The sequence below is a fragment of the Cyprinodon variegatus genome, unplaced genomic scaffold, assembly GCF_000732505.1.
Source record: "Cyprinodon variegatus isolate N-32 unplaced genomic scaffold, C_variegatus-1.0 Scaffold487, whole genome shotgun sequence".
Taxonomy (NCBI): domain Eukaryota; kingdom Metazoa; phylum Chordata; class Actinopteri; order Cyprinodontiformes; family Cyprinodontidae; genus Cyprinodon; species Cyprinodon variegatus.
The window spans coordinates 567271-577639 of NW_015150940.1; the positions used below are offsets into that span (position 1 = coordinate 567271).

Genomic DNA, 10369 nt, shown 5'->3' on the forward strand with positions numbered 1-10369 from the left:
AACAATATATTATATAAGGAGTGCTTGTCTCACAGTAACCAAGGCAAATCATGTGTAGGTAGCCTTTGTCCTTTGCCTTTTGAAAACTGTTTTACTAAGTAAGTTTAGGTTTGGAAACCTTTTGTCCACAGCAGCTACTGTTTCATTTATTTTACTAATGTGCAGTTTACTTAATAAGTTTAATTTCTAATAGCTATTGGCTTATATGAAAGCAGTGCTCAAACTTGTTCACCTGTTGATCATGTCACTCTGACAATGTCACAGGTTGATGTGACTTACCACAAGCAAAGCAAATGTTTACCCTGACCAAGGCAGTTATCTATCCATGTGATCTGCTATCAAGGTTAAAAGAGAAATGAAATCCCAGTACTTATTTAAAGAGCCAAAATACAACTGTCTCCACTCCTCTTTCATCATGCGGGGCTTACTCTTTTGTTGGCTTGTGGCTTTAACTGGTAGGTTTTTATTCATTAATTCTAACTTTTTTACTACTCAGAAAACTGTATATATTTTGGAGTGTTTATGTGTAGCTGTCAAAGCTCTGTTATTAGCAATTCTTTATTCACCTACTTTTATTGTAAATGACCCTTTAAGAAAAAGATTGAAAGCTTAACATCATATCTGTGAAACATGGAGTAAGGAAATGCTTAAGAAGTTTAATCCATTGTAATATGTACCAGACACCTTGATTTATAGCCATTATTTTAAATATGTGATTAAATACTTGCATTTGTTATGATTCCATTTAAATGCAATCTTCTGCATACTGTGAAAAGTCTGTTAAATAAACTTATTAGTTCAGTATTCATACTCCTTGACTGCATTCATCATACAAAAGTAAAATTAGGAATTTCTGACACTACTTCGCAAAAGTTTCAAATTTGTCTATTTTCTTTTAACCTTCAAGCAAGTCAAAACCTACGATATGGTGAGTCTTTTCTTATCAAATTGTATTCTAGTTAATTAGTAAAGAAAATGTTTTTTTCTTTTACAAAGAATGCTAATTTCAATATTGAATACTTCTTCAAGATATTGCTCTGAATCCCAAGAAAGCCTATGAGTACAGATATGAAGGAGAGGTTAAGTTTGGACTTGGCAAACCAAACCTGGCAGAATCTGGGTTGCGAATAAAGTGCAAGGCCACAATCACCGGTGTTTCTGAACAAATGTTCCTTCTACAGGTAAGAGAGACAGAACATAAAGTTGGAAATGGTCCTGCTAGAAACGGACATACGAATGATGGAAGATGAATGCATTTTTGTCATTTGTATTATTTAAAGGTTTGTTTTATTAATTTTGGAACAGCTCAATTGACATTTCTACAGTTTTAACTCCGAACCATGAAATTATTTTTCCTATTCCAATTATTACAGATTAAAGGTGTCATTGAACTTTCTGACAAAAATGAAAGAAAAAAAAGAATTTTGTATAACTTTTATTAGGTAGTTCATTTGAATAATTTGTGATACTTTAGGGAGTTCTATGTTATGTTTTATAGATCTTCTGTTCCCTACATGTGTCTGTGTCAAAGAAGAATAAAAGTATCCCACTGATAATGCAGAGGTATCAAATATGATAAACTTGGTTTTAAAGAGTTAAGCGTTGCTTTTCTTTAGAGGTTGGAATCCATTGTTTAACCATTTTATATATGTCCAAAGCAATGTACAGATGAGACTTAATGTTGCAGTTATTAATCAATCTTTAAAGCAAGCTAGAGCACAACTATACACTGAACTAAAGGAAGACATAGTCAGTTGGCATAATGTTTACAGCAGCTATTTTTTATATCTCTTTATATCTTAATGACACATTATGCTGGGAAAGATTCTCAGCCATCCAGGTCATATTCATGCCAAAAAAAAGAAAATTAAAAACAATCTACCCATCCAAGAAGCTTTTTCAATTCAAAATACATTTAAAAACAATCCAGTGGATTTTCTTAATGACACGGCTATACAAAAAGCTGTTAACTGATCAACTAATAGTTGCTAATTAACTGTGCAAGGATAATGCATCTCTATGGGGATGTTGAAGTTTTTGTTTTTGTTCTTCTTTTTTTAACTTAAAATATAATTTGCCCTCCCTGGTCTAAATCCCACAATGTATATGGCATTATTATTAGGCACAATTAGGCAAAATTCTAATCAAGTTCCTATAAACATTCTAAAATACAATAGGACCAGTTCATATAGGAGATTTTTTTTTAAGGCAAGGTTTTAGTGTAATTTTTGGCTGATTTTAATCTAATTTTAACAAAATTTATTTTGTATTTATTCCTTTTTTTCAGTAGAAAGAAGTAGAGTCCCAATCAATTCTACTTTAAGGAATGAGTCAATGGCATTGTGTTTAAATTCTACTTGTAGTTCTCATCAATGACATGATCTTGCAGAATCCATAATAATTCTTGAAAATAACATATTTCATCTACAGTTGGTATAGAGTACAACTCAAACATAGTATTAATAATGAATAAGTCCAAAAATACAGCTATGCTCTAAAAAACTGTTACTTGAAATGTAATGTAGATAGATAGATAGATAGATAGATAGATAGATAGATAGATAGATAGATAGATAGATAGATAGATAGATAGATAGATAGATAGATAGATAGATAGATAGATAGATAGATAGATAGATAGATAGATAGAGATACAGTTTGCATTGATTACTCAAATTAAAAGTTAAAAGTTAAAGTTAAAAGTTAGCCTTTATCTTGAATGCATTTTTGTAAGCATACAGTTAGTCACACAACAGAGGAACAGAGCTTGCTTCAACAGTCAATACAGTCTGTGTTTCATTGTTAACATTTTAGAAAGGATAAAAACACTTAGATGGTTAGGGAAAATCCAGACAAATCTAGGCTTCAACTGTTACATTTTTGTTTTCTTAAAATGCTCATCTTTCAAGATAAAAATGTATGCAAGCTCTTTTCAGGCAAAGCTGACAGTTTTTTTTTTGTTCCCTTGAAAAACACATTCAGTTTGAGCATAAAAAATCTTTCTGTTTGTGTTTTTGGTTTCAAGGTCTCAGAATTGTCATTTGCTGACCTTAATGGCTTTCCAGACAAGAATGCAGGCTACAATCCCACCCCAAAAGTTACAAAACGTATTGCTGCTGAGCTTGCAAAACCATTCATGTTTGAGCATGCCAATGGACACATTGGTGACATTCGTGCATCTGCTGAGGTTTCTACTGCTGTTGTCAACATCATTAGAGGTATACTTAGTTTTTTCCAAGTTACTCTGAAGACTACAGAGCACATCTATGAACTGGAAGAGGTAAACAAAAATGTAATTAAGCACTTTGTTCCACAAATGAAAAGTATAAGTGTAAAAGAAGTCAGACATTGTGACTTTTGTGCAGACTGGAATCCATGGTAAATGTCATAGTAACTACGCTATTGATGAAAATGAGGAAACCGGGGATTGGATCATCACTCAGGTTGTGGATGTGACTAAATGCAAGGAAAGGGCGGCAATGTACAGAGGAATGTCATCTTCTGTGGTGGATAAACTATCCAAAGAGGTTTTTTATCTTTTTCTTAAAATAGTCTTCTTTGCATTTGTAAGTCAAATTGGCCTGTGTTCCCTCTTATTATTTTTCTTAATTCTTTAAATATAGAGAGGAGAATCGATTGTTTCAACCATGAAATATAATTACACCGTCAAACCAACAGCAGAGGGAGGTCTCATTACCAAAGCTCATGGGCTCGAGCAGCAGCACTTCACTCCTTTCAATGTGAAGGGTGGTAGTTTGAAGATGCAAGCAATGTGAGTGCGGATAAATACAATTTAACTTTTATCTGTGATAGAAGCCTTCTTTAATAAACAATTTCTTTGGCAGGAAGAACTTGGTGCTGCTTAGTGTGAATGACACGGCCAGAGCCAGAACATATGGACCAGTGGAAAGCAAAGGCAATATTGTTTACAAATTTGAAGATGTGGACATCAATATTCCAGTTATGATGCAGAATCTGGATAACCCAGTGCCAAAGGTAATAACTACGGCTCTACACATTAGCTAACACAAAATGAAGTAAAATTTTGGCAACTTTGAATAGTAAACTCAACAACGACATACTGTTTATTCTATTTAACAGGCTATTGAATTGATAAAGCGATTGGCTGTGGCTAATAGTCAAAGTATTGACAGTGCAACTACAGAGGATGTTTTCAAGGTGTACCAGCTCATGCGAGTAATACCTTATGAAGGACTGGAAAACATGTGGAAGCAATTAGCAGAAAATCCCAAGCACCGGTGAGCACTTCCTAAAAGATGAGATGAACATTTTCATGGAATAACTGCTGACTATTCCACACCCCAGAATTCTGGGTATTATGTAAGGAATAAGCAAGTCTTTGCTCTTTCTTGCCACCTTGTTGGCATGTTACTGTACTCAAGCCCAATCATCCTTTATAGTGTACAGTCCCCTAATTTAGATAGTCTGTCACACAGGAGCCAAGGCTTTCTAATCAGTTGTTCACTAGAAAGCTCCCCCACCAGGTAGATAATTTTTTTAATGACACCTAGCATTTCAAATTCGAAGAAAAAAGCAAAACACAAAGCACCCCCTAAAATCGAGTCAATAGAGATAAGTGCACAGCTCAGCTAACTGCAGTACGATGAGTGAAGCACATTCAGCCACAATAACTTGTTACCAAACACCTCTGAACGCCAGGGAACCTTTTGCATTGTTGAGACTATTTCTATACTCCCGAATGAAGGAGTTCCAAACAGTATCTTTGTTTTTGTAATATTGCAGGGACAAATATAAAGAATTTCCAATTTTTTTATGTTTAAGGTACTCCGTATGTTGCACAGTAAATTCCACAGTGTTAAATATGTCAAAGTATGTTGACTATTTTAGAGTTATTACAGCAACAAGTGGAGTAAGATATACGCTATGTAAAGTTAATTTATCACAAGTTCAGAGTGGGACCAAATGCACTCAGACAGGTGTTAAATTAAACTCTTAAAGTGTTACTTTAACATTGCAAAATTTACAGTGTATATATATTCTGATTCCAACTATTTTAACTTTACTCATCAGACGGTGGTTTTTGGATTCTATTGTCGAAGTTGGAGATGAGAGAGTGCTGAATTTCTTGGAGAACAGGTTTAAGATAAAGGATTTGACTTCAATTGAAGCTTGGCAATCCCTCTTGATGGCTCTTCAACATCTTGCAGTCACTCCTGAACGTGTTGAGATGGCTAAAGTGAGTGAGATAAAGACAAATATCTTGATACTCGACATTCAACAATCAATCAACCTCAAATATTTTGAAAGCATTATATAAACAAAGATTTCTTTGTTTTTAATCTTTTCAGGTTTTCCTAAAGATGCCATTCAGTAAATCTAACACCTATCTGTGGCACACTGTGGCCCTTTCCTATGGCTCTCTGGTGAACAAGTACTGTGCATATTATACACCATGTCCAGTATCTGCTGTTCAGGTAATATAAATCTGGAAAAAAAAGATTTTTCATTTTTGAAAGTTGAAAATAACTGATGTAAATCTAAATTTGTTAAGCCTTACACATGTTTTAAATTTACACTAGCCCCTGCTGGAGATTGCCACAGAGGCTCTGAGGAGTAACAACAAAGAAGAAATGGTTGTCGCTCTGAAAGCTCTGGGGAATGCAGGCCACCCTGCGAGTATGAAAACCATCATACGTTACCTTCCTGGAGTGGCTGCCACTCCTGTGGATCTGCCTGTTTGGGTGCAGAGTGCCGCTGTGAAGGCTATGAGACTCATCACTACTAGAGACCCTCACAAGGTAAGAACATTACATGGCATACTGCTTCATCTAAATGTTTCAATTTACAGAAAAAACTATTCACAATTCTATAAGAATTTGTTTGTATATTTTTTTGTTTAATGATTCAATATAAAAGGTGTTCTTTATTGGAAAATTAGGCAGGATACCAACTGAAGTGGCACATTGTAAGAAAATATATAAAGTATTTGTGGTTTACTATTTTATTGTATCAATCAAAAGCTGAAAGATCTGAAATGTTTTCAGCCCCAAATAATCAAAAACCTAATTATAATTCAGTGAAACTTATTGCTTCAGGAAATTACTTGATAAATAAAAGGAGATCACTGATGTGTAGTTGAATCTGTATATAAATACAGCTTTTTTGTGAAGACTTCAGAACTTTATTACAGCATATTAGTGGACAAACAGCATTAAGAAGTGCAATGGACATAACAGGGCAGGGATAGTGTTTAAAGCCAGGATATGCTATGTGACTATATCCTAAAGTCTGAATATCTAATGGCCATCCTCTGATAATGGAAACCTGCAAACCTACCTTTTGTGGCTATGATGTTTTTGAAAATCACGTTTCTTTAATTTAGATTTTTGTTTTTTGTTTTGTGGAAAGAATATATTTAACCAATAGCTATAATTTTTAGATTTAGGATCGTTTTCATTACTCTGGTAAACTTTAGACCCTCCCATTCATTTAGAAGATTGGGGTGAAAACACAGCAGAGGCAATGAAGACAGTTTTTATTGTTCAAATGTCTACTGTGTAATTTAACTTTTGTTTTTAATCTAAGCTGTAAGACATTTTTTGTTAGATTTAGTCTTTTATTTTCACTGGAGACAAAACTACATATATATATATATAAAAAAAAAAAGAAGATTGGTTATGGAACATGGAAGACCACGGCCTTACTATAACATGGAATTTTAAAAACTGACAGACCAGGTATGACAGTATTTAACAAGGGACAAACCATTTCACTCAGTTATTCTCAAGAGATCTAAGCTGGTAAAATCTGTTCCTACCAGACTACTTTTAGTTTTATCTTTTGCATCTCAAAAAGCCAGTCTTGATAGAAAGCAGCAAAAAGACTTGTTTGCAATTTCGCCCAAGCAATTAAATTAACATTACCACTAATACAGAGTATTAGTGGTAGTGTTCACTTCACTCTGATTAACATGACAAACGAGGTTGTGGGAGACCAACAAATAATCTTTTTTGAAAATATTTATGTAGGAATTAACAAATACTCCATCATTCCCTGAGCACTTTAGTGTTGAAGGGAAAATCCCATGGCTGTATTATGCTGTGGGGTTGCATTTCTTTAGCAGGGTACTGGTCTGAAGATGAAAGGAGCTAAACATTAAGGAACGTTGGGGAAAAAACTAAAAACTTTAAGGCTGCACAAGGTTAGGATTGATTTCTACCTTCCACCCCAGTGTACAAGTAAAAAAGGTACACTATTCATTTTCAGATTTTTCTGTAAAAAATGTTATATAGTAAATCTCATATAGTATATATTATGTGGATATAGTTATCTGTCCAGTCTACACCTATGAAAAACAATATGTTAATCTATGACAGTAAAACCTAATAGAATACATTCAAGTTTAAATCTGTAAAAGATGTAGGCTTTACAAAGCGTGTTACTCTACAGACATTATAACAGATTAAAAACAACTGTAATAACCCTAACAGATATTTTTCCCTCTGGACAACAAAGCACAACTTTAAGGTAGAATATCTTAATAAAGCTTTGACTTTATAAAAGCAATGACATCCATACATTTCCAATTTTATGCAATATAGTGAGAGTTATTACTTTTTTACAGAGAAGTAGAGGGGAAACATTTTCTTTCCTAATTTTACAGTAATTGTGCTTTCAGGTACAAGATGTCACCATGGCCCTGTTCCTGCAGAAGGACGTTCCATCTGAGGTTCGTATGCTGGCCTTCAGGATCCTTTTCAACACTAAACCTTCAATGGCGCTTGTGTCCACTGTGACAGCTCATCTTCTGGAAGAAAGAGATCTTCAGGTTGCTAGCTTTGCATACTCCTACTTGCAAGGATTTGCTAGCTCCACAACTCCTGACAATCACCACCTGTGAGTTAATTAAGATAGGAAAGCTTTATTCAACTGAGATTTTTAAGCTAAAATTTGCTTTTTCATCTTGCCAACAGTTCAATTGCCTCCAGTTTGGCTGTAAGAATCCTTGCCCCCAGATTGGGGCGTCTTAGTTATTACTACAGCAAAGCAAAGCTTGTAGACTTGTTTGATGGTATGTCGGAAAAGATTTATGGCACTTTGGTTAAGAACCAAAAAAATTCATAACCCTTGCCTGAAAATGTATAATTTCTTCATCCAGATAATTGGCTAACTGGGATATCGTCCGAATACTTTATGCTAAAAAATGCAAGCAACATCATTCCCTCTGAGATAATGTTCAAAGGAAAACTGCACTTCATTGGCAGAATTATGGATCTATTTGCGGTGAGGTGTTCAACATCACTGCTCACATGTGCATTACAGTTGCATATTTCTCCCATGTTGAAAAAAAAAACATACTCTTTCTTTTGTGTCATGTAGTTGGGTATCAGTGCAGAAGGAATAAAAGACCTGTTTGGAACTGCCATTCCTGGATTTAAAGGAGACTTTAGTATAAATGATCTCAAGGCTATTTTCAGTGTGGTGAGTAATACTCTATGCAGGGAAAATCCTTACAAAACACACACTAAGCTGGTGTAGAGAAGCTGTGCAACATACGTTTGTAAAAATAATTACAAGTAATTTCAGCTTTAAAGGTCCTACTCTGTATCATACTTTTTAAAGCCTTTCAAAGTCACCTATAAGCAAATGTATATGGTAATATAATGCCTTTAAAATGTCATGGGTATTTATGTGCTTTAAAAAATCTTTTTACCCTGGAGAAAAGCCTTCAAAGCGAAGCCACCTCTTTGCTGCTAATTTCATCGTACCACTTTGGTATGATATGGTAAAACTTAGGTTCAGTTAACTTAAAATTAAGTTTAGTTTAAGTATAAAAAATGCATTGTGTTTACATAAACAAAATTATGGCTGAAAAACATAGGCTGAACCAAAAGTTCGTTTTGTAAACACTTTGTTAACAAAATTACAATAAAGTGTGTCTAAGTCTACATTCCTGCTCTCTTGCCATTAAATTAAGCTCCACTTCATTTTACAATAAAGAACTCAATAAGTCAGATTAGTAAACTATCGGTTACTTGGGATTTTATTTTATTGGTTGACCAATTGAATTGGTTGATCCAAAACCAATGGCATGATCAGTTTCTGCCTTATATATCGGTTAATTTAACCAAAACTTGTTTCACCAACTAGATTGGTTGTTTTTCCAAGCAATCCATTCTTACTGATCCAACAATATTTTCTTTTGGATAAGGTAATAGCAGACTCCATAGGTGACTAGTGTAGGGAAAGAAAAAAGTAGTTTTTTTTGGATCTGATTGTTTTTCAAGTGAATTTAATTCAACCTAATCAAGATTATGATTTTTAACTGCAAAATGCTTTTTTTTTTAATCTCATTAACATCTTTACAAAAAGTCCAATACCATGGTATGCATCTAGTTTTGTGTCCCTGCAATGCTGAAATAAACTGAACAAACATAACTGTGTTGTTTAACTACCTGATATGTGATGTGTTTGTTTGTGTTTTTCTTTTACACAGGATAATCAGTGTACTTTTCCATTTTCAGCTTCAAAAGTGGGAGACTCTTGAAAATGATAAACCAGTCCTGTCAGTTTTTTCTAGCATCTTTGGACAAGAGTGGTTTTTCGCAGACATGAGCAAAGAGACCTTACGGAATATAATCACAGTAAGATCAAGAGTCTGTCCTTATTTGTTGTTGCTTATTTAAAAAAAAAAAAAGTGATGTCAGCAAGGCTTGGAATAATTTTTTGTCACCTCCAGGCCTTTAGCGCTGCTACATGGAAATCAAGTCCTCTGAGAGCTCTGATGGAGAGTTTACACAAAGGTATCTCATGGGACTACACTCGGTCATTTTTGACCTATGAGGCTCGTTACTTCCAAGCTACAACTCTGGGTCTACCGGTGGAGATCAGCAAATACTACAACTCCATAACTGCAATCAACTTTAATGGTATAATAATTCTAACTAAACAAATGTGCATTGTATGTTAACAAAGATAACTGCAAAAATATGTATTTTTTATTTTTCTAGCTAAAGTTGCAGTTAATCCCCCACCTACTGAAAGCTTTGGACAGCTGTTGAATTCGGAAATTATACTAGAAACAGATGGATTTGCTGGGTAATTATGCTTAAAGTTAGAATAATTGATAAGTACATCATTGATAGGAAAACAATGTTTTTTGTAATTGTGTCGCTGGTTCTATTTTTAGCACAATATTTTATAAGGACATTAATTATGTTTTTTCTCCTAATAATAGGTAGTTTTAAAAGCTTTTGTATATAAATTATTTTATCGCAGCATATGATCAAATCCAATTCTGTCTGCCTGTTTGTCTATATCTATCTATCTATCTATCTATCTATCTATCTATCTATCTATCTATCTATCTATCTATCTATCTATCTAT

At 34.0% G+C, this 10369-nt stretch overlaps 1 protein-coding gene across 1 annotated transcript in view; it reads left to right on the forward strand.

The window, feature by feature from the left end:
* Nucleotides 1-415: 415 nt before the first annotated feature.
* The window catches only part of LOC107094513 (vitellogenin-like), a 19892-nt gene continuing 9938 nt past the window's right edge, over nucleotides 416-10369 (forward strand). Inside the window, exons 1-18 of the mRNA XM_015390143.1 lie at nucleotides 416-455; nucleotides 908-928; nucleotides 1030-1181; nucleotides 3026-3280; nucleotides 3366-3527; nucleotides 3624-3772; nucleotides 3846-3996; nucleotides 4102-4259; nucleotides 5053-5218; nucleotides 5331-5456; nucleotides 5562-5780; nucleotides 7661-7878; nucleotides 7956-8053; nucleotides 8141-8265; nucleotides 8362-8463; nucleotides 9507-9626; nucleotides 9722-9911; nucleotides 9993-10080. Of these exons, the coding sequence (XP_015245629.1) occupies nucleotides 416-455; nucleotides 908-928; nucleotides 1030-1181; nucleotides 3026-3280; nucleotides 3366-3527; nucleotides 3624-3772; nucleotides 3846-3996; nucleotides 4102-4259; nucleotides 5053-5218; nucleotides 5331-5456; nucleotides 5562-5780; nucleotides 7661-7878; nucleotides 7956-8053; nucleotides 8141-8265; nucleotides 8362-8463; nucleotides 9507-9626; nucleotides 9722-9911; nucleotides 9993-10080 (2540 nt within the window). The remainder of the gene's footprint in view (nucleotides 456-907; nucleotides 929-1029; nucleotides 1182-3025; nucleotides 3281-3365; nucleotides 3528-3623; nucleotides 3773-3845; nucleotides 3997-4101; nucleotides 4260-5052; nucleotides 5219-5330; nucleotides 5457-5561; nucleotides 5781-7660; nucleotides 7879-7955; nucleotides 8054-8140; nucleotides 8266-8361; nucleotides 8464-9506; nucleotides 9627-9721; nucleotides 9912-9992; nucleotides 10081-10369) is intronic.